The sequence below is a fragment of the Acanthopagrus latus genome, chromosome 11 (genome assembly GCF_904848185.1).
Source record: "Acanthopagrus latus isolate v.2019 chromosome 11, fAcaLat1.1, whole genome shotgun sequence".
Lineage (NCBI taxonomy): Eukaryota > Metazoa > Chordata > Actinopteri > Spariformes > Sparidae > Acanthopagrus > Acanthopagrus latus.
Genome location: NC_051049.1, coordinates 22855840 through 22883456, shown reverse-complemented (window position 1 = coordinate 22883456; position 27617 = coordinate 22855840). Strand labels below are relative to the sequence as shown.

At 42.4% G+C, this 27617-nt stretch overlaps 2 protein-coding genes across 2 annotated transcripts in view; both read left to right on the top strand.

The window, feature by feature from the left end:
- The window catches only part of cachd1 (cache domain containing 1), an 89990-nt gene extending 75045 nt beyond the window's left edge, over positions 1-14945 (top strand). The window contains exons 22-27 of the mRNA XM_037115612.1: positions 685-801; positions 1797-1948; positions 2447-2608; positions 3411-3488; positions 4312-4413; positions 11102-14945. Coding sequence (XP_036971507.1) covers positions 685-801; positions 1797-1948; positions 2447-2608; positions 3411-3488; positions 4312-4413; positions 11102-11352 — 862 coding nt within the window. The 3' untranslated portion in view covers positions 11353-14945. The remainder of the gene's footprint in view (positions 1-684; positions 802-1796; positions 1949-2446; positions 2609-3410; positions 3489-4311; positions 4414-11101) is intronic.
- A 9202-nt stretch (positions 14946-24147) lies between these two features.
- The window catches only part of raver2 (ribonucleoprotein, PTB-binding 2), an 87360-nt gene continuing 83890 nt past the window's right edge, over positions 24148-27617 (top strand). Inside the window, exon 1 of the mRNA XM_037113620.1 lies at positions 24148-24453. Within this exon, the coding sequence (XP_036969515.1) occupies positions 24181-24453 (273 nt within the window). The 5' untranslated portion in view covers positions 24148-24180. The remainder of the gene's footprint in view (positions 24454-27617) is intronic.

Sequence of the window (27617 nt, the reverse complement as noted above, 5' to 3'; positions counted from 1 at the left end):
CCGTGACCGCATGGAAAGGCATAAGCGGTTATGGACAATGACATGACATGACATGACATTCAATGTCAGTCGACACATTTGCCAAATTCTGTTCTTAAGTTCTTTAACATGATAGTAGTGTATTCAGATGTCCAGGCTGACAACAGTCCCTGTTACAGTCCTGTTGTTATCATTTTAACTGCAGATGTGTGCGTGCTCCGGCAGGCACTTTCTGCTGTGTAAATGTTTGTGGGTGTTTCCATATCTTCTTTTTCTTTCATACTATCTCTTTTGTCCTTTCCGTCCTGATCTTGTCTCTCACGTCTCTCTCTCTTGTTTCTCCCATCTCCTTTCATCAGCCATCAGCAGTCTTTGACAGCACGGCAATGTTTCAAATGCCAGTTTCTGCTTTATTTCAGGAAGACATGCAATTATCATTCCACACTGTCAGATTTCTCCTCTGTGCTTTGTGTCAGGCAGCATTGGTGTTTGTCCTTTAAGAGGTGCTTTGCATAAATTGACGTGCTGATGACATTCCTTTTGAGGGCTCGTGCTCTGATTTCCTTTTTAAGTCAATTTCACTGTATTTGCGTTTCAGTGGATGGTCTGGATGTGGAGGCTGTCAGCCACCGAATAGTTTTTGACCAAAGTAATGAACTGTGCCCGCACCTTGCTGTGTTTTCACCTCGTGTATGTTGCGTACAGGAATCCCAGCTGCGAGGTGCATCAGGAACCCGTCAGTCTGAACGTGATTGATCCCGCTCTGCATGAGACCCTGCCCCAGTGCATCAACACCCGCTGTAGTCAGAGATACACCAGCAGGTAACCACGCTAAACTACACACCTCTAAAGTGCACGTTAACAGGTGTGATGAATAAAAACAACACACGTGTGACGTTTATGTCAACACAGACATTTGAACACACACATGAATCTATCATGAGGTATGTGGCATCTATTTACATATAATTCATAGGGCCAACCATGAGAATGTTCTGAACAGCACAGCTCCACCCAGTGGTAACAAACAGGAAAAGTCTTCCATCCTTCATATCTTTTTCTTTGTAGGCCACTATAGGAATAAATTCTGTTTATATTTTTTTTTATTGTTAATTCACATTTGCTTTGTGCGTGCAATGGCAAATCAACTGTACTTCACTTTAATGAGCTTTTAATATCACAGGCTTTCCACTACATGTAAATAAATAGTGTTTGGAAGTTTGATATAAAAATGTGCCCATCTGTCTCAGAAAGATTTGTTACCACCTGGCTCATGTTGAAAATGAAAGTTCTTTTAAGCGTAAGCTCGCTGTTCAACCTGGCAAGACAGGTTTAATGTATCATCATCATTCAGACACAAGGCAGTTCTAAGTTCTTTGCAGGGGCATAGCAATATATCAACATTGAAGAAAAGACATTAAAGAAGTTCTTCACTGATGCCCCTTTTCATGAAGCTGAGATGTGTCTGCAGTGGAAGAACACAGAAAATGGGCTGCAGAATTCCATTTTGGGTTGAAACAGTGTGTAACAAACAATATTGTATTAATATTGTCCCAAGATCTGTCTTGTAGTTGATGCAACAGTCCTATATCTGCCAGATGACTTTGTTTTCCTGAATTTTGCCTGCAAAATTGTGGGGGGGCTTGTTCATTTGCACATGCTTCCAAGATTGTCCTGATACAGAGCTGGTTCCTGTTCAAGATAACAAAAAAAACCTCAATAAGAAGCAAATAAGTAACTACATCTTAAATACTGTTTAGACAATGATAAAAACAATCAATTTAATACTGATGTCAATATTCTTTGATCTGTTTCAGTGACTGTTTCGGCGTGTTGGACTGTGAGTGGTGCATGGTGGACAGCGATGGTAAGACTCACCTGGACAAGCCATACTGTGCCCTGCAGAAGGAGTGTTTCGGGGGCATCGTCGGCGCCAAGAGTCCCTATGCAGACGGCATGGGACTGCTAGGTGAGTGACTGTGGATTTAGTCAAGCTCCAGTGCTCGCTGTAAAGACATGGAACAACTAGATCCTTTATTTGGTGACTTTATTGGATCTCATCAGCCTGAGAGTAAAGAAAACAAACCAGCAGCAGAATGAACGATTTCCAGGGTCTTTGGGGCAGTAGAAATGCTCTTTTTTTGCAGATCACAGATAAACCAGCATTTCAGATTGATTGAAACTTTTATGCTGCCTTTTCTTTGCTTCTGTTATCAGCTTTTTCAAACGGAGAATTGGCCGTCTGCCTGCCGTTGAATAATTTTTCTTCAGCATTTCACACTGATGAAAGAGAAGATGTGAAGTAGACGATGTCTCAGCGTCGCTGCATGATTTAGGATCAGAGTCCGAGCAGTCTCATGTTAGCTTGCTGTCACATCTTGAGCGGTCTGAAATCCTTTGTACTTTAAATGACCTTCTGCCCATCCCTTTGCCTCTTTTTTTTTTTTTCTCTGTCTTTCCGCCACAGATGAAGAGGTGGCATCTCTGAACATGATCAAGAGCGCCCCTGTGGGTCCAGTCGCTGGGGGCATTATGGGATGCATCATGGTGTTGGTGCTGGCTGTGTACGCATACAGACACCAGATCCACAGGCGATCACACCAGCACATGTCACCACTGGCAGCACAGGGTAGGACTGATGGATGGATGCTAATTTTATTAATTGATCACTTAATTAAGTCAATTTTGACAATAACACACCATCACCATGTTCAAAATGAACCCGAGAGCATTGTTTTCTGCATTTGTGGTGGTTTATGCCCACTGGTTGGCCTCAAGTAAACTACAGGAGTAACTCTGTAAAAGCCAGCTGCTTGTATTAACCTTCACATCTGAACACGCTGACATTTCTTTGAATATCAAAGGAAGACACAAAGTTTTTAAAGTGGCGTGATGAACGAGCGGCGTGTCAAGTGCTGCTTGAGCTAAACCGCTGACATTAGCATCACGTGGCGGCTGCTTCTGCTGCGTGATTTGTGTAATCACTCAGCGGTATTGACAAAATCATCAAACAAGATTACAGCCTCATTAAAGCTCTCGAGTCCAAGTCACTTTCAGTCTGATCGTTTGGTAAACAACTTGGGATTGATGGCGGCGAGCGTGGCTGCGTTATCACGAGGCATTAGGCTGAAGAATTGGCTCATAAGAAGTCACTACTGTGTGTGTGTGTGTGTGTGGCATGTTCAGTCTCGTCTGCAGCTGTACCAAGATCACACACATACAATCAAATGAGAGGTCTCTATTTGAACCCTTGCACTCACATTTATTATTATAATTATTATTATTATTATCTGGGCAAAAGGCAATCTCAGCTGTCAGCCTGAAACACATGTCAAATCCATAAGAAAAGGTTTTAGATAGAGAAACCCTGTCCACATATTATTGCTCATCTTTGCCTTTTTCTCATCCCCTTTACCTCCGTGCTGCTCCAGAAATGTCAGTGAGAATGTCCAACCTGGATAACGAAAGAGACGAGAGGGACGAGGACAGCCACGAGGACAGAGGAATCAGTGAGTGTCGTTTGATATCTCATCGCTACGGAACATTTAAACCAACAACAACTTTTAACTGGTTATGAAACAGTGTCAGATGCCTCTATATGACACACAAATAAGCGAGATCCTGAGTGAGATGATTGGCTGTGACTGTACAGTTATTGTAGTTACTGTCAATGCATGTGACAGGGGCTGATTCTGACTTATTCGGGTTGGATAAGTCATACAATTCAAAAAAGTTTTTTGTGGTAGAGTGCTGAGGATGATTCAACCCGTTAAGACCAGATGCAACATTTGTGTGGTTTCCCCTTTAGTCTGATGCCACATGAGCCTGTTTTGCATGACGTGACAATAGAAAAAGTAACTCAGTAATGAACATCAGAGAAAGGGTGATAATTTCCAATTCAAGCCGATGTCTCAAACTCTTGAATGTTTTTATTTCAAGTTCCGATCTGCTCCACGGGCCAAAAAATGAAAGGTTTTAGTCAATGTTGACAACTCTCAAGTTTTTCAGAAAACCCCTCAGGTTTTAGTAGGTGTTTTCAAACAACGACTTGCATTTTAATGGGCACCCCCAGACCACAGGTCTTACTGGGTTAAGCTGTCTCTGAGAAGCTGCTCTGTAGTCTGTTGGTACAGTACAGCAGAATAAACTTACTTTTTGTTTCAACCTTGTCATCTTTTCTTCAATGGGAGCCGCCTAAATCAACAAAAAATTAGAATACCTTGTTGTAGCTTTAAATAAAGCATTTGAATTAAAGTAAAGTAACTGTAAAGTTTACAGTGTGCATGTATCTATTTACTAAACGTGGCCTCTGTGTGTTCTCTCTCCTTTCAGTCAGTAACACCCGATTTATTGCTGCGGTGATTGAGAGGCACACTCACACTCCCGAGCGAAGACGGAGGTACTGGGGACGATCTGGGACAGAGAGTGACCATGGTAAGAAGGAATAACGTTAATAATGTTGCACACTTGTACATAGATCAAAAGAAGCGGAAACGCTTCCAAAAAAAGCACAAGTGTGACGATACAGAAAACCAATGTGCCAATCAGCACTGACAGAATGAGGAAGTGAGTAGGTTGCATCGGAAATGTCACTAATAATGTGTCAAAAAAAAACTATTAATAACACGCTTCTTTCTCAGCAGTGGTTTCTCTGTAGGTTGAGAACAACGGACCTGTTATTTGCCTCCGTGTCATGTCATTCTTACACAACAGAGCGTTCAGCCTAAAATAATCTGTAAATGAATCATTCACTGGTTACAAAACTGTGCCATCTTGCATTCTATAAAATGATAGTATGTACCGCATGGGATCTGTTGAAATGTAGCCTTGGGCAGCATAAAGATGGCTCCTTAGCTGTAAATAAAACAATGACAATGTAAATCTATTGACTATCCTAGTAAGTTTCTCAGGGAGAGAGGTGCAGGTCGTCTGGGCTCAGTGTTACAGACGGAGCTCATCAGACAGGAGCAAAGTTAGTTATACATATTGTTGTTAAGTTACAGAGGTGCAAACTCCAGCTAAGGAAAGAATAAAAATAATAAAAACCATTTGTTCTTTGACAAAGTGTTGACTGCACAAACAGAGACTGATTGGACTCGAACAACACAAGCCATCTGCAGTTTGAGAGCTTGTGATCTTCTTCATCTGTGTCACTGAGGAGCCTTGTGTGTTACATGCACAGACCACTTCCTGCCCTTCATCTGCTGTTTGGGACATAGCAACTGAAAACATGACATCATGTGCAAACAAGCGATCAGCATCAGATCAGAAAGCTTTAATAAGACAGCGAGCTGAGGAGGAGACTCTAACATAGAGGTATTTCATACTCATGACTGGCTTGGTTTAACTTGATGTGTCAGGCCGGCACGGCAGGGATTTACATCTCCATTACAACATGGCTACCTACCTGTAGTTATTCTTTACAGTCACTCCTCCTGTAGCTACTTATTGGTGAAGACATGGTGACAAAATTGAACTAAAAAAGGGGAGAGAAAGCCACCATTAGCCTCTGATTGAAGCCTATCCGACATCAACTCAACCCACTTGGGGGCAGTCAGATGCATTCCAGAGACGGTCCGTCTCTGGTGTGACTCGGCACAACTCGCCACATTTAAGCTGGTAATGGAAACCCACATCAACACAGCATGGTTTCAATTGGCGCCAATGGAAAAGCCTTCCAGGAAAGTGTACATATTCGACCTGGTGTAACTGCTGGATGTAGGAAGAAGGCTGGTTTACTCTGTGTTACCTCCTTTCCTCAGTGAGCCAGTTCCAGGAAATGACATGAAGTAAAGTTAATTTCCTCATCTACTGACTGCATTATGGAACATAAAACCTTAGTAATTTAATTTAGCTGATCAAAAATCATATTTGAAGCGTAGGAATCATCTTTTTACGATCCAGTTCTCTCTCAGTTCTTTGGCAGGGCTTCAGCTTTTGGCTCGTTCTTGTCATTATATCACAGCTCAGTGCGTTGTTTCCTCTCCTCTCCAGCTCCGGGAGAGTTGCTCATGCTCGCTGTAAACGCTTGTAGAACTTGTACGTCTGACACTCGACGAGCGTGGACGGACAGTTTTGCACCCACACGGGCTCTTACCACCTACATATGGCATCACTCCACTTCCTGGCAATGAGTGCCTCCCAATACTAGTTGCATAACTGATGATGACAGAGAAAACAAGGATGAAGAGTGGAGAGTGGGCTAAAGTGAAACAAAGACACGAACGAGAGCTTGTCAGCTGCACGCCGCGTACAGTAAAGCCGTTAAATCAGGGAAGCTGAGATAGAGCTGTGCGGAAAATGAGTTTTAATTAGAGTTCATCTTTAATGACTCTAGTGTTATGTTCTCTGTAATCCATCTGTCCTGCATAACATATTTTTTTTACCACAGAGTTGCGCCTATTATCAATTAGCTTCAACTATTAAATGAATCCCCAACTATTTTGATAATCAGTTAGTTTGAGTGATGATGTTTTTCTTAAGAAGAAAAGTCAAAATACTCTCATCCAGGCTCCTAGTTATGAATCGTTTTCTGGTTTTGTTACTCTTCTGTGATAAAAAACTGAATATGTTTGGGTTGTTGGCTTTGGGAAGCTCCGATCATTTTCTAGACAAAACAACTGAAAAAAAAAACTGCAAAACAAAACTGTAATTGCAAACATAGTTTACAATCCAGAGTGATAAAAAAAATATCCTTATTATCAAAGAAATGATTTTATGCAACTGACTTTTTTCAAGGAAAGGTGTCAAATAGATTAGTGTTTTTTTTTTTCAGGCTGTACATCAATCATGAAGGACACCACTCTCATGTGATGTAATATTTTTTTAAAAAAGCGAGCGCAAAGAACACAGTGAATCATCGGGGCCGTCTGGAGAAATGAACAGGAAAGATGTTTCACATGTTGTATAACTGGGGACGGCGAGGGACAAAAAAAAAGCCAGAACAAGTGGAGAGATGTAGAGATGCAAAAATGATGAAAGAGGGGAAATGAGAGCGAAATGTAAGGCCAAGAGGACAGGGACGGAGAGGAAGACGAGTCTGAAATAATGGAGCGAGGGGGTGTTCGTACGTCAGGGATTTAAACAAATTCATCACCAAGTTGAGGCTTCAAAGTTGCTGCTCCTCTCTGCGCGGTCAGAGGTGGCCTCCTACTACCACAAAGCACTCACGCACACGCACACACACACACACACACACACACACACACACACACACACACACACACACACACACGGGCTGCATGCAGGTCACCGAAGATAAGAACATCAGATCTGTTAAGTGACGCACACATACTGCAGAGAGCTGTTCGGCAGCACTGTTAGATTACAGGAAGTGGCCAAAAGTGTCCATTTAATGATGAATGCTGTACGTACTGAATACATGTAATCAGCGCAGACCCTAACATTATATAGTTTGTGCTTCGACTTGTGACTGCCTTGTGCTGTGTAATTGACGTCTAGCGACAGGAAGCAGCAGATGAAGGTTAGCAGAAGAGCATGAAAATTATAATTATTTCCATCTTTCATCTTTCATGCTTTCAAATAATATTCATGTTTAGGAGTCACATACACCAAGTCAGTAAAGTGATGTCGATATGAAAGGAAATCAATAGTTGATAGGGGATTTTTTATCATTTCTGATTCAGCCACTCTGTTAGAGACCTCAAAGTTAACATTTACTTTGTATGGACGAGTAAAAGCAACACTTCTTTCTTTCTTTTGTGAGAGGAAGATATTACATTTTACCACGACTGGTCAAAGCAGCCACGTCAACAGCAGCAAGGAGATGAAGAGGGAGTTGTTGAGATAGAGGACACTTTTATAAATGCTGGGAAATTCAGTCTATGACAAATTCTTAATTATGTGGACCTTCTCGTAAATTCTGCATATTTTATACATTAAGTTCCTTCTTCCTTCGCGTTAAAAACATTGTGTCAAGGCGCCGGCGTGTCAGGCGTGAACTGCTGAGCTGTTGCCTTGTGATCGGATCACGCGAGACGGATGTTAGTGTCACAGACAGACGCCTTCAAAGTTCTTTATAATGCAGCGCCGTGAAGTTACAGACACGTCTCGCTCGTCCACATTTCTTCATCACATCGTTTATCATTTATCGCTGCAGCCCCCTCAACACCCCTCTAGTTCCCCTGTCCTTGGTCTCAATGCAGAATCTGAAGCTACAGCCAGCAGCCAATTGGTGTAGATAATATAGTTAGTCCCCCAGCCAAGAAATGCCGTGATCTGGCACAAAGCAGTTGGACATTTTCATACATAGGTTTTTGTTCAGGTTGAACAAATGAGATGTATTGTGTTAATTAGTGAGCTTTAAACTTTGAACAGAGCCCGTCTCTGGGCTGTATGTTAAATTGGCTCGCTGGCTGTTGATGGTACTCGGTGCAGAGGCATGAGATTGACATTGATCTTCTCATCCACGTATTGACAAGAAGGCCAATAAGTGTATTTAAATTGTCGGACCTATTCCTTTAAGTATAGACATGTTAGTCAACAAGTCATTCAGTTGATTGCTCTGTCTTTTAGCCTTACAGACTGTCCGGGATTTGTTTGCAGGTTGTACACTTCTGTCTTTCGTCTCCAGCTGTTTATAGAAAAGTCTCAGAAATCTCACAGGTCCAATCATGATAAGGGATTTGGGACTAAGTGTCTCCAAGGTGCAATAACATGGTAGTTTGCCCTGTCTCTCCACATCTCTTGACATTAAGAGGGATTTTCTCTCCTCACCTGGTGCAGCTGTGAACTGGGAACAGGACACAGCTAGCTGTAGTCCTGCCTCACACTCCGCCTCTTGCTGTCGGGGGGGAAAGAGGGATAAACTGTGCTGAAGTCGGCACCTTCCGTGTCTGGAACTTCTTTGAAGTCTCCATCCCTCCTTTTCCTTTAATCCCTCCCTTCCTCCTCTCTCCATCCCTCAGCCACCCCCATCTTTTTCTCTCTCTGTCACCCCCTCTGCTCATTCGTCTGTCTCTCCTGTTCTTTGTAAGCTTTATTTCAGTCAATATCAAAGCCCGGCTAATCTTCTGAGAATCAGCGAGGGGAGATTTTCGAGCAAACTTCTCAGTTAGACATACAGCACAGTTCCTATTTTTTGTATTATACTACATATACCCTACCCTCTATTATATGTCTATAAGATGTGACGGGACATAGCCGAGCCTTCACAGTTAGGATGAAATCAGTTTAATCGCTGCGTCCCTTGTTAAGATGTTTAACTTTTTGATGTTAGGGTCGAGGACAGGTTGTTGGAGATGAATTTGACACAAACGTACGAACGTACTTCAACCTGACACCCTCCTCCTGCATGCCACAGACATATGAACCCCCGCTGACACACACCTACTCACAAACCACTCGGTTCAGCATCTGTGGAGCTTTTAATGTTTCACCATCCTTAATGGCAGTGATTTTTCTATAAACACAGTCATTGAGGCACTCAGGCTCACAGGCTTTATTTGTTCAACTGTAATAACAGATTGATGTTCCCGTCGTGAAGCGCTTTGCTGGTGTCACTTCAAAATATGAAGAAGACGGCACTCAAGGAATTAAAGAAAATTAGCCTATTTACACCCAAATGTTTTTTTTATATTCAGACCGTGTGTTCATATGGATTTCATGGCCCTGCAGGTGACCAGGCCCACACAGTAGGTGATGGTTTATGTCGAACTTGGGTTCAAGTGAATACATTAAGTGAATGAACCCAGTATTTAATCATCACAAGCCGGAAGGGAAATCTGGCCCTGTATACATTTAAAATTGTGTTTCAACAGTAGAATATCATAATATATTAGTCTCTTTATGTTCATGTTATTGATTTATTCTCTGACCCAGTAATTCCTTTTCTCTATGCCAGCAGTACTGCCCTCCCACTGCTCCACTTAGCAATGTATCCAAACTGCCGTGTTGGCTTATGTTTCTGTCTCCTCGGGCTAAACTTATGTGCAGAATGTGTAGGGACGTGGTCATAAATATGCATGCTCTCCTTTTTTTCCAATATCTATGAGAAAGCTGAAAAGGAGGAGCAAAAATGCCCAGTAGGGATATTGTCGATGTGCCATCACAGAGCCTGGACCGCTTTCAGCAACATTGTGTTAGCCTGTATTCACAAGAATGTCTCTGTGTTGAACGTGTATGACTGGAAGGCGTCATTTGCTGAGCAGTTTCTCTCATGGTGTCATCCTGTTTCTTTCAAATGTTCCGCAGCGATGCTGTACTGACACAACAGTCCAGTTCTTTGCTTTGCTTTAACACCTCAGTTACAGTGTATAAAATGATTTTGTATTATGTCGCACTTCCATTTTTCACTTTCACTGTTGGTGTAGGCAGTGGAAAGTGGAAATCTGTAAATCAAGAATGTTTTGTTCACAGTTTAGTTTGGATAAAGCTTGACTATTAAGATGTTTCTATAATCACTTTCTTTTGATTCAACTTTCAAGCCATAGTTAATATACTCTTAATGGATGAAGGGTTTTATCAAGCCTCAATGCAAAACTGTCACTGGTTCCAGCCTCTTAAATATGAAGCTGTGAGGGCATTTTTTCTGTATTTTGTTTTGTATTTTACTTATCTTATACTCTCTTCTTTAACATTATATAAACTGAAGGATTCAACATTTAATAATCTTTACCTACTTCCAGCATTAACAAGGAAGTGTTGATGATTTTATTCATACAGAACCATTCAGACACAAGGCATTCAAAGTGCTTTGCTGGGACATAGAAATACATTAAACATGAGGACATTTTATTATTTTTTTAGGTAGGCTCTGCTCATAGCTGCTGCAGTCAGGTTGATAAACAGGAGTGAAGATAAATTCACTTTTTAATCTCATAACTTTACAAGTAGCTCTCCTCCCGTCGGTAAACAACTCTTGATCAGAGCAGAACCCACAGTGACTGCAGGTGTAAGCAGCGGAGCAGAGGCTTCAGCTCCCTGCTCTGCCAGGCCCTCCACACAGTGCTCTGTACACTTCATGTGTTTTGTTTTGCCCCCAGCAGCAGAAGTTACATATTGTATCACTTCAGTGATTTATCTTGGACAAAGGAGTTGAAAGAGTGACAGAGAGTGCAGTGATACAAACCTCTACATGTTTTTTTTTTTTTTTTGTCTCCAGGCTACAGCACCATGAGTCCGCAGGAGGACAGCGAGAATCCGCCCGGAAACAACGACCCGCTCTCAGCCGGCGTCGACGTCGGCAACCACGATGACGACCTCGACCTGGACACGCCTCCTCAGACGGCTGCATTGCTCAGCCACAAGTTTCACCCCTACCGGCACACGCACACACACCACCACCCGCTGCACACACACTCGCACCACCTGCAGGCTGCGGTCACCGTGCACAGTGTGGACGCAGAGTGCTGATCTCTGGCGCAGACATTCACCCTCCTGCCAGGGAAGACACTTTTTTTAATCAAAGACTATTTTTAAAAAAAAAAACCAAACATTTGTGCTGGATTAGAGAGCACACCATAGGTACTGTGAGTATGGACGTAGGGAGGGAGAAGCCCCAGCTGGACTCGAAACCCACAGCGTCACGGCTGGGACCTCCGCCATGAACGGATGTTTAGCTTAAAATGGGTATTAGCCTCATGGTCTCATTGTGCCAACATCTCCATCTCAACCGTTTTTTTTTTTCCAAACCCAGTCCAAAATCTGGCAGGTGTACTCAGTTTTTTTTTTTTTTTTTACCAGAATTGCCTGAACTGGGCCAAAAAAAAAAAAAAAAATCTAATGGGATTATTTTGTTTGTTTCCTAAAGGAACTTTTGTAAGAGCACACATCAACCTTTGGGAGCAAACTGAGCCGATTCATTGAAGACAGGATAAAACTGGAACCCATCAGCATTGCGAGAGGACAAACATCTTCATTTCCATGCGGAAGGCCGGAGCAAACACGTTATAGGGCCGGAGGATAATCAATTAACTAATCTAGATGCTGAGTGGACCCCTTTTAGCTTCGGGGCTTCATCCCAACCTTCACACAACTCATTTCCTCTTAAAGCCCACTTATGGTGAGGGGCACGAGGGGAAACGAGCCCTTCATACATTTGCGAGGTCTCTGATGAGGAGTGCTGTACTGTATTTCCACACAGACCGCAGTCTAATGTTGGATTCTATCATGGATTCTGTCAGAGCTTTACTCTGTATGGTTCTGCCGATTGAGACTCTGCAGTTTCTCTGAAAGTAGTTGCTGGCCTTACACATCATGGGTTTGGGAAGATATTTGGACATTTTCACGAGTGTCTGCGAACTTCAAAGCAGTCGCATAAATGTTGAAAGACACACTTCAAAGAAGAAAAGATTATTTTTCTACTATTTATTAAAAGAGGTAGATTTTCAGGCAAGCAGCTGCAGCTAACACAAATAAGAAAGTAGTTAAAGTAAATGAAACACACCGACCAACTTCCTGTAACTAATGCGTCACATGTAGGGCTCATTATTTTCATTTTTTTTTGTTTCCGTAAAGTCTGTGACTGCTTGTGTTTGTTTAAAATTTTAAGAGTTTAAGTAGGAAGGACTTGGGTGCATAATCAGCAGCTCATTTTCTTTCCATTTTTTTCTTCATTTTCTACCACCAGAGCTATCTTGTCTGTCAGAGAGTTTTTATCATATAGTGTATACAGCGTTTCTTCTTCAAGCAGGAAACACTGTTGGCTGAGCAGAGACCTTAAAATCAAAGTCAAAATCAGATTTGCTCCTTCTAAAAGAAATCCAGGTGTCTTTCGGTGATTATCGGTAAAAAAAAAAAGAAAAAAAAGATGAGCCTTAATCGCATCCTGTGTCGGAGCAGTCTGGACGGAGTTGTCACGGTTCTGATCACTCAGGTCTGTGTGTTCTTGTAAGGATTGCTGTGCAGAACGTCCTCACTCTGGACACAGAGGCGGCCTCCTGGGGATGGAGGAGGGAAGAGAGAGACTAACACCAGCAACACATTTCCAGCTTTAGGCCCTGCTGGGGATTTGGTGTGTGAGGATAATTGCTGGCCCTCACAGAGGTCCTGGGAGATTCTCAAAGACTGAAAGCTGTCCTCGTAATCTGAGACATTTTTACCCCAACTTTTTGCCTCCGAGTCCAAGCTGATACTGTGTGTATGTTGTGGTTGTGTGCTGGATTTGGTGCAAAATGAGCTGAATTTCCAGTGATGCCCCAAGATGGAGTCTCCCTCTCATTAAAGAGAGTCAGCGAGGGAGAGATGCTGCTGTTGTTGTACAGAGGTTACACCCATCTGTCGGCTCCTCTGTGGTTAACCACTCAAAATGTCTTTTTCTACCAATGTGTCTGGTTTAAAAGGGAACTCCACCAATTTTACACATTAAAGTGTGTTTACAGGTCTTGGGGGAGTACTCCTGTGAAAAAGTAGTACGAGGCTCTTTGCATCCCTGGAGGTAGCTGCATGTAAATCTGTTAAATTGCCTTCAATGACGGCACTTTGTGGTTACGTTGCATTGTGGGAAATGTCAGCACCAGGATTTGTCCTCCTGTACCACCTAAACTCCTAAAAACAAATGATCAGAATTGATACAAGCAGAAATAACATCTTTTTTATCCCACTTCTTCTTTCTTCCTTTTCAAAAGATGGTGCCTACATTACCCACAGTGCAACTTAGCAACGGATTGACATCAGTAGGAGACAATTTATCAGATCACATGCGGCCTCCTCTGGAGCTACTACTACTTTCTCTACATATACAGTAGTACTCTTCAGGAACTGTAAACACACTTTACTGTGAACATTGGTGGAGTTACCCTTTAACTGTAATGTGTGTATATGTGTGTGTGTGTGTATGAGAGTGATAGAGAGAGTGTGAAGAAAGAATGATTATCCACCTGGAACATTTTCATTGAATGCATTATTGTATTTTTTTTAAAGATAGTATTAGAGAATTATAGGTGAAATTATTATGATCGAGAAATCCACTTATTTTTATTCTGATGAAGAGTCGCTCGACCCGATCCATGCTGCGTGCGTCTGATTGTTCACTTCCGTGTGGCATCCATTTATTTCTGGGTGCAAAAATTGTTTTATTGTTTTTTTTTTTTTCTTTATGAAGTGTAAATACAGAATCAACCATAGCTATTAATGTCCTGTACACTCCATATTTTTTTATGTTGCTAAGACATGATGCTCAGATTTTTGGGTTGATATTTTTGAATTGTCTGTTCATGGTGTCTCACTATATTTCTGATGCCTTGGATGTTTTGTTTGTTCACATGATTTATTTTTTATTTTTTTTAGGTCCATATTGGATGGAAGTCAGTACTTGGAAAAACTAATACACACTTTTTTTGAGAGACTTCTAGTTTTTTAAAGATTTATCTCGTGTCTTCACAACATTAAAGGAAACTTATTTCTCCACGAACCATTTTTGGATTTTTAAAACAAACAGTACTGCAACCGTTATTTTCAGTAATGACCAAAACGACACCACTGCAGTGGATTCAGATTTATCATCATCGTTATGCAATCAGACCGTTTTTTCTGCTGGAAGATTTCTTTACCTGCAGTCATCTGTAGCACAAACAAATCAAAGGTTTCCTGTTTCCCCTCCACGTGGTGCATCATTTTGGTTCAGTTCCACATCGAAGCAGTCTTGTAGCATTTCAGGGCAATTTTTAAAAAATCAAATGCAGTCTAGTGAGTACTTTTTCAATGTGTGTGTGTTAAGGCAGATTTTTTTTTTTTTTTTTTTCTCCAAGTTGAGTTTGTTGGTAAAAGTCTTTTTTTTCTGGAGAACTTTGAAACAGTATTTACCAGCTGTTGTAAACAGGTATATGTGTGTATGTCAATGTGTGTGTGTGTGCGTGTGTGTGTGTGTGTATACAGAACACTCTGAATTGCATTAATTAATATACTGAAGGAACATGTGTACATCAACCCCCCTCATGTATCATATAAAGTTATCAGATTGAGATTTATTGCAATGTGAATGTGATAAAGTCCATTTTACACTTAAACTGTCTTTTATTCACTGTCATTTTTGTCATTTTTGAATGGTGATTCTGCACTGATGCTGTGCATCAAACTGCTGCTGCAAAGCTCATTGGGGGTTTACATTTAATAGTAATGTGCACTTCAGGTCACTGCAGAGATGTAAACATAGTTGTCATAGCATTAAAGGTGCAGGTGTATCAGAAAAACCTCCAACACAGCCTGAAGTGCTATACCACCTTATTTTATAGTCCCATCACAGAACCCTGCTGTTTCCCAGCAGCATATTGTACACCCAATAGACAAGTTGTCAGACTTTCACAGAAGGGGTTGACCCGGTTTGTTTAATTTACCCAGGACTTGCTCTTGGGGTTTTACTGGTTGGGGCTACAGAATCCATTTGCACAAACCAACAAATGGAGTCATATGAAGGGTAAATGAGTCAGCCAGACTATACCAACACTTCCAAATATACAACTCCTCTGTACCTACTCTCTCCCACCTAGAAATCATATTATTGGCCAAGTTATCTTAACCTGTTCAAAAAGTATAACAGTGAATTGAAATTGGATGATTATTATTGTTATTCAGTTAGACAAATAACATCAAACAAAAACACAACCTATATATTCATTTATAAATGAATTCTCAATCACTATAACCTATAACCACTATTATAAACGCATGGAAAATTCAAGCAAAAACATCAAGTAACAAGTTATTCGAGTCATCATGTCTCAAGTCATTTCTCTACTGTCAAGTAAAGTTGCACATCATCAGAACAGTGACTTGAGTGGAACTCAGTCAAGTCACAATGGCGTGTTCCCACATCTCTGCAACAATCGTATCCATCCACACGTTTAATAACAGTATTTTTATTGAACCTGTAATATTTTTGAAATCATTTTATATATAGCCTATTCTAATTTAAGTTTTCAAATGCGCAGGTATTGGATCTGTATCAGAATCAGTGTTTCCTCACCGACACTGCAAAGGACACTGGAATGGAATGGAGCCATCATCAACGTTATTAGCTACACTTGTGCTTTTCCTGCTTTGAGACAAAGTGTTGTGTAAAGTATGTGCAGGTATCCAGTGTTGATTTAACCTGTAAAGCTATAATTATGTATTTTTCCTTGGTTTTAAAAAGAAAGAAAAAACCTGGGGCACATAAGAAAACGGACATACTGGCACTAACTGTGTTAAGAGGTCAGTTTGGCTAACGTGTTAGCCAAAAATTGGCTGGAGAATATATAACTGGGAGTCCCGTCTCTGGTCACTTGATGAATGTAAGTCCTATATTCACTCTCCTTTTAGCTCAGGCAGCTCATGAGACACAACATTTACAGTACATTATCTTTCTACACTCTTTAGCTTCTTAATTAGCCCCCGCAAGATGTTGGGGTTTGCTCACCAGCTAACCAACATCAGTCTCGCACATGACATTTGTTCCAGTGCTGATGGTGCGGTTGGCTTAAAGTGACTGTGCGTTTTCACAGTCCCAATTTGACCCCTTTCCTTGTTAGATAACATGAACTACAACAGGCGTAGGCTAGCTATTCACATTTGACCTAAAGTAGCACAGTAAAACTGAATACTGTTTCCCAAAAATATATGTCAGACAAACAAAAGACAATATCTGGTACAAAATACGGAATTATGCAGAGCTGCAAACCATTTGAGGTGAACACATACACACACAGACTCCAGAAACTAGTTGTAACTGATCTCACTTCATACAGTCATTATAGGTTAAAAAATAAATAAATAAATAAAAACTTTCACTGTACAGGTAAAGGCCCTAAAGCTGCTCATTATGTTGTTTTTTATTGTCTGTCGTCCTCACTGTCAGAGGTCACAGCACAGGTCACCCACACACTGCCTCACACGCAGCAAGCCAGGGAGATTACATGCGGGGGATTTCGTGTGTGTTGTTTTCATATTTGGTCTGCAGTTCACACTCACTGACAGCAGAGTAACATCGCCTGATGTCTCTCGCGTGCATTTTTCTCTCTGGTTCACGCAGGGACATTTAGGACACCTACACTCTGAGACGCTGCTCTTCAGAGGCTTTTGGCCTTGTTTGGAGGGGAGTATTTTTACATGTGTAAGTGTCTGCTTCTGTGTCTAACTGGGATATGTGTCTGACCCAGTAGTAGGAGACCTTTTTTTTTTTTAATAGTAAGATCCATAGATGCCAGTGTCCACCCTGTTGGAAGTGTACTTGATGGGTAAAAATGAATTCATATATTATATATTATATATCTATATCTATCGATCTATCGACAGGAAAAGGGGCATTTCAGGGTAAAATGTTCATTACTCACTTAGCTCCACAAGAGGAGCGTGTTCTTCAATGTGTTTCATGCTGTCGGTAGTAGGTCATGCCATTTGTGGGTGGGGGAAGAATAGTGGTACATACTGCCTGGGAAGACCCTATCAGTTATTTATGAGGCCTTTCTGTAGATACAGTGTTTCCTGGGGGAGCTGGGAAACAACCACAGATGGAGAGATGACATCGTTCTGAGACAACAGACCACTTTGCTTTGCTTTATTTTGGTCTTCTTTCTACTTTTTAGAAAGAAAAAAAATGTTTCGATTTGATGTTAAAACTGACATCACTTTCGCCTTGTCAACCCATTTACTATCTCTTAAAGGTGCAATATGTAAGAATTCAAGTTTAACACACTGAACAAAATGAGTTAATATTGTCGACTGAATGTGAAGAAACAACAGTTAGAATGTCAGGTCAAAGACGTCTGTGTTGTGTTGCAAAGATGTCTACCGGTGTTATCGTGCTAACCGACTAGCTTCTGTCTCATAATACCATTTTCTTCCTCACGAGAGTACGACAGCAGAGTTTAGGCCCCAGAAGTTTGGTACTTGTTCACGCCTGGCCTCCCTCTGGCTTCTCACCTGCCCTCACCTGTTCCCACCTCGACCCACCATAAGATTATTGTCCCCGAAGTCAGAGTCGTGGTGAGAGTTGCTGTAAATCACCTCTGTACTGTACTCCGTCATCAAAACCCCCTCCTGCCGGCAGCCCAAACCTCATGTGCTGTTGGTGTGAACAGCACCAACACTGTCTGTGCTCTGAGTCCAAGCAGAGTTAGCTAATTGAACCGATAGCTGCACGGCTAACTAACTGGTGTAGATCGTCCAGTAAAAGCCTGATATATCTCACCTCTTTTTTCATTTTTGCCATTATCTAATGTCTTTTACAGGAAATGATTTGTTTTACCACCAGCATTTGGTTTCAGTTGAACATTCAGTTGCTTATAGCAACCACTACTGACTATGTTCTCAGGCAGTTTGATAGTTTTATATTAAGCCTTTTGTTAACTGTTGATTGGCAGCCTTTATTTAAGTCTGCTCCCCCAAATGGCATTTTCTATATCTTCTTTTAAATCTTATTATTTTTGCTGTTTTTTTCGAATGTTCATTTGTGATTTGCTAGTTCTGTTTATTGCTAACCAAGCTAGCTACTATGCTAGTCGTCCAGGTTAGGGTTAGGGCTGTAGCTCAGCGGGTAGAGCAGGTCGACTAGTGATCGAAAGGTCACTAGTTCAAATCCCGGCTCAGGGCAAGGCTGAGCTGCATGTCGAAGTGTCTTTGAGCAAGATACTGAACCCCCCATTGCCCCTCAGTGAGGGCCTGCGATGAGCTGGTGACTTGTCCAGGGAGTACCCTGCCCTCGCCCTGAGACAAGGCTGGGATTGGCTCCAGCAGCAACACTCCGTGACCCCATGGAAAGGCATAAGCGGTTACGGATAATGACATGACATGACTTTTTTCACCGTTTAACAATTGCTTCCAAAGAAAACTACAAAGGCCAGCCACTGTGTCAACCTCATATAGAAGTGCACATAGCAGAGAGAGGGGAGAAGATGAGATGGTACATAATTGTGACCCGTTTTTAAAGATTAGCATCTTCAGTTGGAACAAATATTTTGGCACAGGCTCTGAAAGTATAAATAGTCCAACAAACATATTGTTGGTTTGTCTTTTTAGATAATTTGTTTGCGATAAAAGAATACGTTGATTAACTTTTCTGGTTTCACTCTGACCAAGCATTACAGGGCTGTGGGCCTACATTTTTATTGTCCAATTCAGCACTGGGAAACATTAATAACTGTGCTGCAGGAATACAGTATGTGCCGAGCTTTAGTGGGTTATTGTTTACATGAGGTTCACCACATAAATGTACCTCATTATTCAGTTGTTAACTCTATTTCACAATTCCTAAACAGACAGGAGAGAGTTGTGCTCAGATCGTCACAGTCGTAGCGATCAGTGCAGCTCATAAATTTGTTATTCAAGCACAGAAATAGACACAGACTGTTTGTGGCATGTAAAGAAGATTTAAGTGCAGATTTTCAGACGGAGCTTCTATGAATTTGCAAGGCCAGTCTTCTTTGATCCTTTAATCTAATCTCATCTTTTGAGATGGCATGATTTCTTTAAATGAATAGAACACGTAAGCATATGTGGTTTCTGGAAATGTTCTACAATTCTGAAGGTCATAGAGTGCAGCTAGGAAAACTGTTTCTCCTTGAGGTGGAGGGTGAAAAATAGAGAGGGGCACACCGGGCTAATTTACAAAGCATCAGCTGGGAAGTAGTTCAGCACTGTTGAGAGCTGAAGGAGAGAAGGACAAGCTCTTTCCCCACGTCTCTGTCTGCCCGCCCGTCATCATGTCCCATAAACCTTAGCGGTTTGTCGGCATTCATTCATACCTGCCCTACATGGCCCTGTCTCTGTCTCTTTCCATTGTACCTCTCCCTCTTTCTCTCAAGCTGCCTGCTGCTCCCTGCCAAGGAAACGCTGTGAATTAGAGCACCAAGCTCGGTGTCCAAGCACCCTCGGGTCATTTCAGTCAGTCTTTGCTCTGCCAACTGGTACAGCAGACATGCACCAGCAGCATATTTTGTACAGTCCGGAGTCCCAGTTTCCCAAACGCATCTTAGCAGTGTAATCATCTTAAGTCTTGCATGCAAGCAATTTATAGGACTTCCAAATCCCTTCGACAGGCAGTGCTGTCTGTACTATCATGTGGGTTATGCTAAGAACATGTGGAACAACTGACAGTACAACTTGAACCTTGTCGCTAAGAGGATTTGATGAAAATGTTCTCCTCAAGAGTGAACATTGTGAAAAATCCAATTGAGTCTTTTTAGATGGACGAAGACATAAAAAAATGTTTTGCAAAGTACACATACACAGGGAGTACTTGCATTAAAATAGATACAACTTTCTCATTACTGACTCACGCTGGCCACATGAAAGTAGTTTCCCTGACGCACTGGTATGCTTATGACTTCTGTAATTAGGACATGAATTGGACAGGGAACTCTTGCGCATACTGTCCCTGTGGCTTCAGGTCAGCTGTTTTTAGTAGGTCACATGTCCCTTAGTCTCTTCTATGCTTCAAGAGGAAGGAAGCCACGCCATCAGACCGCATCTGAGATAATTTATGAGAGCGCAGCACCGGCTCATAAATGTAGGGAGAGCCTACAGTCCATTTTCACATCTCCCCCTGCGCTCGACACAAGATTGCAGGGTGAGCAGTCCATAACCACGCTGCACAATCATACAGGAAACACACGTGTATGTGCTCACCGTCAACTCCCACGCACGATGAACCGCTTTGCCATTTAGGGTTCACCCCTTCCCTCCCCCACTCTCTCCCTCCCTCCCTCATCCCTCTCCTCCCCTCCCGTCCTCACGCCTACTGAGCTCATCCCAGGTGCCTGCTTTGCCCGTTCAGCCACTCTGCCCACCCACGCCCTCACACTCTCAGTCCCAGCGAGCGCCGGCAAGCGTTTTCCCGCTTTCTTCTCCTCTTCTCTACTCCCACCCACTCCAAAAGGCTGTGAATCACTGGCTGACACGCTGATGCACCAGCAAGGCTCTTGTGTTTTAGATGGAGAGGGACTAACATCTCTTTTTATATTTTTTTATTTTTTTTGCCTTGGCTTGTGAAGCATAGCCCATTATGATGAGGTTTGACTCGCACATAGGTACAACACTTTGAAACACAGTTTATGTAACTGTGCGAGGTGGCTGTAGGCTGATATGAGTTAATGCATGTGTGTACATGTGTTGTGTGTGTGTGTGTGTGTGTGTTTGTGTTTGTGTGTTTCTGTGCGTGTGTCTCTAATACCGTGCTGGTATGCGTTCGTGCCAGGGGGACTAGGAGAACAAATTAATTGTTCTCTCATGGAAACGTTGTTTTGCACTTAGTGGAGTGATTCATGCGTCTACAAAATCATCCTGTGCAAGTGACAGGCAAGTCCTCGCTGTCTTTTAAGTGAACCACTGCTCAATGATTCATGTCCCCCAATCTGTCAGCATGCATGGACTATTATATGAGCCGCAGTACGATCAGAACGTGAATTCTCATTAAAGTTTGTGTATTTTTGTTTTTGCTGATTCCAACTGGACATAAAACACTGTCTTGCATTGAGGATGGATGCTTGTCAGGAGCTCCTCTCCCTTCTCCCTTATTTTGAAAGAGGACAGTTTGTAAGCACATGAATGAGTATATGAGGGTAGAAATCAACCTGCTGCTCAAGAGTCTTGCAGTCTTGCAGCAGGAGGTTCAGACCTAAACTGTCCATTCGGGGTGCATCTAACAATTTGTTTCCTTGATTACTCAAATAATAGGTTTTTCTATACATTTTCAGAAAACAGTGCCCATTCCCATTTCCCAGAGCCAAAGAGGGCATCCTCAGATGTGTTGTTTTGTCCATCCAACGGCAGTCTGACTCAGCGGTGTGAGGTGGCTGTGGCTCCACCAATCTAAGGGGTCAATGGCTCGATTCCTGACCCCTGCAGTCTACATGGCCTGTGTTGTAAAGTGCTTTGAGTGGTTGCCAAAATACAGTTCATTTGCAGTAAAGTAGCAACTCTGCATGTTTTAAAAGCTGGAGACTGTTTGGTGTGACAAACAGTTCTCAATTATTTTGGTAATTTATTAGTCAGTTTAAGTCTTTTTCTAAGAGAAAAAGGTCAAAATTCCAGCTTCATAAATGTGAATATTTTGTGTTTTCTTTACACCTCTGTGGCAGTTCACTGAACATCTTTGGATTTTAGGCAAACCAGACATTTGAGGACGTCACCTTGGGCTTTGGGAAACAATGATCAACATATATAGACAACTAATAAATTCATTGATAACACAACTGTTGGATTAATTGACAACAATAATCACTAGTTGCAGCGCTATCATTGGTTACCTAATTAATGAATCAACCTATTGTGAGCTGGTGTCGTCTCCTTTTGGAGATTAAATACACTCACAAACCACTTCATTAGAAACACTGTTAACATTTTTTTTAGTTTTTGTGTTGACACTGTCAGGAGGCTAATAATCTACTTTATGTTTATCACTATGGTAGTAGAGCTGTGGGTGGTGGTGTTGTACTGGAGAGCATAAAAGGTTCAAAGGTTCTTCTGTTATTTTGCCACTCTCACGTATGTAAATGGCGTAGACCAAATATTAGGAACACCTCTCGATACTATGCAGTCCAGTTCAACAACCGTGTCAATCGAAATGTAATGTTACAGTTTGTGACTTGTGAAACCAAATTAAATCAAACTGATGCATAAGTACGTGCACTCGATTTCATTTGTTCATCTGTATTCTATATTTATATTCTATAAAATGTCTCTTCTTTGGCCTGCCCCCTCTGGAGTGGACTTGAGCGTACGCTTGACTGAAGCGTTCATACAGTCGGCGGGTATCAGTTACACCGGTTGTTCAGCCACTTGGCAATGTGAGATCATTTTCACCCACCGACAACTGTGATTGTCTGGACCCCGATCTGCCAAGAAACGCTTCACACAGATGGCGAGAGAGAGAGAACACGGAGGTTGGATGATGGAGGGTTGATTTCACCATCTCTTACAGGCCTCGGCACAATCGTGCTCTAAATATTTCCTCAGTGGGTTGATGTGTTCTCGGTGACATGTTTGTGGGCCTACGTGAGTGTGAATGCATCTTGCGAGTGCGAGTATCCAGCGAGTGCATCTCTCAGCGACTCATGCAGCCTGCGGAAGCTACATAGGCATTGTGAGGACTCAGCAGGGAGCTCTGTTCGCTTTGTGTTTGCCAGGAGCAGCTTTCCACCCACGGTGGGCAGGCAGGCAGGCGGGCAGGCGGGCGGGCTTGGTTGGCTGCTAGTTTGGCATTCGCTGGATGACTTGGGAAGAGAGGAGGGAAGGCACACAGCCATTCATGGTCACATTATACACACTGGGAACAAGAAAACTGTGCTGGTATAGAGATATTCTCCAATGAATGCCTCTCTCTCTCTCTCTCTCTCTCTCTCTCTCTCTCTCTCTCTCTGTTGGACCAAAAGAGGAAATGTGTTAATTGGGCTGCAGAGCAAAAATAAGAGCAGTTTGTCTTTGCACACATCCGCTTAAGGCTGCATGTGTATTTACCACTTAGCTGTACATCTTTACAGAGCAGAAAACACTTGCCAGAATCAACATGTGGCTCCTGATATATTCATTTTTGCCTAAAATCTCGAGATTACAGGATTTAAGTGGGTTAAGTGGGATGATGCCAGGCAGAAATCAAACAAAGGCTGCAAACTGCCTTCACACACACACACACACACACACACACACACACACACACACACACACGCACCAAACTGTATTTGATGGTCTTACGGTGATTTTGGCCGATCGTAATAGGCTTCTATGCATCCAGCAGACAGCTGGGGTCGCCAGGAGTCCTCAGTGCAGGCTGACATGCGAGGAGCACCACGCTGCCCATTTGAAGGAGCAGCTTCACCTGCTCGGCACCACCTGCTGCACCCTTCACCTCAAACTACACACATGACTTATGTGACGGGACACAGTCCTGCTCTCTGAGCTTTCACTGAGCTGCTTTTTTAAACCAGATCAAGATGGAGATAAAAACAGACTGAACAAAACCAAAAAAGGTGCTCTCACAAAGTTACGGATCAGATCAAGTCACTTGATTATAAAGAAGGCGGATGTATGGATAAATGAGCAGCCTAAAGAAATAAATGAGTGATTCAACAAATAAATAATCTATTTTCTGCATTTCATCCGGGATGTGTTACCTTTCTCTCTTTCTCTCGCTTTATCTCTCTGCCACTATCACACCTCCCACCTGCTCTCTCTCTCTCTCTCTCTCTCTCTCTCTCTCTCTCTCTCTCTCTCTCTCTCTCTCTCTCACACACACACACACACACATACACACTTTTCACTCAGCTACCCAAGATGGCGGCAGCCTCATCCATCCAGCCGCCGAGCGTTCACTCTTCTCTAGCCGGGGAGAGCGCACTTTCCCCGGAGATGGACAGCCCCGAGAGCCGGCAGCCGGAGGATGAGGAGGCGGCGGCAGCGCAGCCCTCCGACTCGGGGATTAGCCTCCGCGACCTGCCGGACCTGGAGCCGGAGGAGATCGAGAGGAGGCTGGCCAAAACTCGCCAGGAGCTGAGCAACAGGAGGAAAATCCTCATTAAGAACCTGCCGCCCGACACCACCAACCAGGTTAGTTCCCGCAAGATAAAAAAAAAAAAAAAAACTGGAGCGAAAAGTAGCGCCGTGAAGTTAGTTTTTCAGGTTTTACGCGTATGAAGCGCTCAGAAGTCGCAGCTCCCAGTACGTGACAGTGTGCTGCTGAGGTGTCTGACGCTCGACGGTAGTTTTAAAAGCAGCGTCCTTATAAGGAACTTTAGGTTTATAGTTTATTTGAATACATATCAGATGTTTTATGGGAGTTGGCTTACAGTGACGTTTGTTAAACACCATGTAACTTTGCATGCTGTCAACATGATGTGAGGAAAAACTCGTTTGACATATTCAAAAGCTGAATAAGACGAACTGTTTGACCAAAAATGCTCACAGACTGTATAAAGTTGCATTAAAGCTGGTTATTAAACAGCCGATGATTAATACACTTATGTAATTAGTGATGTAAACAAACCACAATCACAAAACTGTAATATGATTCATCTGAATCGACTTATAAATGTCCCTCTGTATCCCAAAATAAGTTCTTGTCTGTCTTAATGAGTTTTTGCAAAAGCTGCCTGGCGCTTGCAAGTCTGTTGTTTTCCACGAAAAATAGAGGTGCAGATCTGTCACTCAGGTTTTCCCATAACTAATCCCTGCAACCGTATTAACATCAGAATCATGTGTATTTTAAGGGATTGTTCAAGTCAGAAAACAGATTTTTTCCTGTTAATGTTGATGTTATAGTTTATCCACATTTAAATTCAGCTACACATCACTGGATGGTTTCACTGGAGCTGTGCATTGTTATGCACATTTCGTTTGCAGTTGTCAGGAAGCATCTGTTGTGATTCTCCTTTTTCTTTTCCTTTTTAAATCCTTCTTAACTTTTTGCAGCATAAATTTTAATATTGGACATCGTAATCAGCTCGTTTGCTAAACTCAGTGCTTGGAAGAAAATACAAAATTGAAATGTTGATGTCCCAAATATTGTTTCAGCAGTGTAATCAAGAGGTACAGCTACCTCAGCTCGCTCAGATTGTTGTGTTTTTTATGAGTTCTGACTCTACGTGTTGTAAACAGTTTGTTTTAATCGGATTCCTTCAGCGAAGCAGAGGCTAAACTCATCTTTCATGTTTATTGTACACGCAAGAACTTTGTGTGTGTTTCCTGTCAGAGACGGACACACAGGGACTTCACTGTTTAGAACTTCAAGGGCCGTTTGGTCTCTCCGTCTAAGCGCCATTCATCACTTGTGTCAGCATGCAAGCCTTCACGAGCAGTGCGTGGAAGGCGCTGATGGTGTATTCCTTCAGGGTTGTAGCACCGAACATTCTTAGAAAGAGGCACAGTGCCAAGGAGAACCAGCAGTGTGTGTGTGTGTGTGTGTGTGTGAGAGAGAGAGAGAGAGAGAGAGAGAGAGACTGTGAAAGAGTGCGACTGCATGGTGTCTGTGTGTGTGTGAAATGAGCAGGAGAATAGAGAGAGAGAGAGAGGGGGGGAGGGAGAGGTAAAGTCACTTGGATTAGGCGAAGCAACAGAAGTGGAATTTCTCTCCCTCTCTTTTTCCACATTATTCATGTGCCAGAACGAGCGTGATATGTTTAGTGAGCCCGAGCGGAGCAGAGCTGCATGAAGCCTGAAGTCTGCTGAACACGACACATGAGTTTATCCATTTAAAGAAGTCGTTCTGGTCGCGATGCTGTTGAACCGAATTAGCTCAGGCTGCGTCTCTTACATGTGGAGTTATCTCAGCGATCTGCCAGAAATGAAGCTCTTAAACCAAAACAGAGCACTCCAAACTACTGTAACCTTCACTAACCACATAAATCATAGCTGCGTGCGTGCGGTGGTTTTAAAATGCTCCTCTTGCTGCGTCCTTCACTGTTTTCTGTTAAGCTGAGGTAATTACATGTTGAACCACAGGATCTGTAGCCTGAGCTAATGACCGCATATCAGCATCAGTGCTTCAACGCAATCGACAGGAAGATACAAAGGGAAGGATGCAGGACCTTTATAATGACTCATCAAAGTCTTTATCACACGGAAATGCAAAAAAAAAAAATGTTCTCGCTCCAGCCTCTCAAATATAAGGAGTTCTCCATTTTTATTTAAATGCAAATTGAGTATTCTCGGTTTCTCCACAGTTTGGCTGAATGAAAAAGAGCAATTTGAACATTTTACCTAAGGAGGCTGTGATGAGAATACTTTTTTTTTTTGAAGAAGAAGAATTTGAGTTAATTCACAGAATAGTCATGATTAATCAGTAATGAAATTGCTCAGTTGCCACATTAATCGACATCACTACACAGCTGGTTTTGATTGTATTTCCTGTTAGTCCGCAGAGTTTAAAACCTATAGCTACCCCTGTTTTGTCCTGCATGTACAGGAATCCACAGAGCCGCTGTTGCCATTACATTATCTTCCATAGGGTTATAGATTTATGACGACGGAAACTCCTTGTCAAGTGTCTTATATAACCTGTCTGATGGACTCTACAACGCCCAGCCGACTCCATCTTCCATTCCCCTCATACCCACTACCCCATTAGTGAACACTATATCGCATATTGGATGTGTGTGTGGAGTCCATGGGTGCACTGTGTCAGATATATGGCCCTGCTGACAGTCTTCATCTCAGAGAGGGAGCTGGGGGATGGGAATAGCGGAGAGAAGAGGGCAGCGAGAAAGAGGAGAGACGGGAAGACTGAAGAGTTGGTTGAGAGGAGAGGAAAGGATGAAGGGGTGAAAGAAGGATGTGATGAAAAGAGAATAGAAAGAAGCTGGTGGAGGCATTTAGTTGAAAGCGCAATGGGGATGTGGGACTTCTCACACAGGAGACATTAATGGCTCTTCGACTATAGCATTCTATCAAATCAATAGGATTTGCTGAAGTGCCATCAGGAGCATTTTACTGAATTGCCAAATCCTTTTGAAAAACATTTCCTAAATAACCAAGAACTCAAAGATTCAGTCGAGATCTTTTGCTGGCTGAGAAGGCACAAATGCAACTGTGTGGTGTGGCAGCCTGATTCATGTTTAAAACCTGTGACGGCTTGCAAGTGAGATGGAAACATGAAATGCTGATATGTATCTGATGCATTGGAATGATAGATACTTATATCGTACCAAATAGGGTTGGGCTGATGGATGATGCCATGAAGAAGTGTCCATATGTGGTTGTACTGTGGTGTTTGGTCC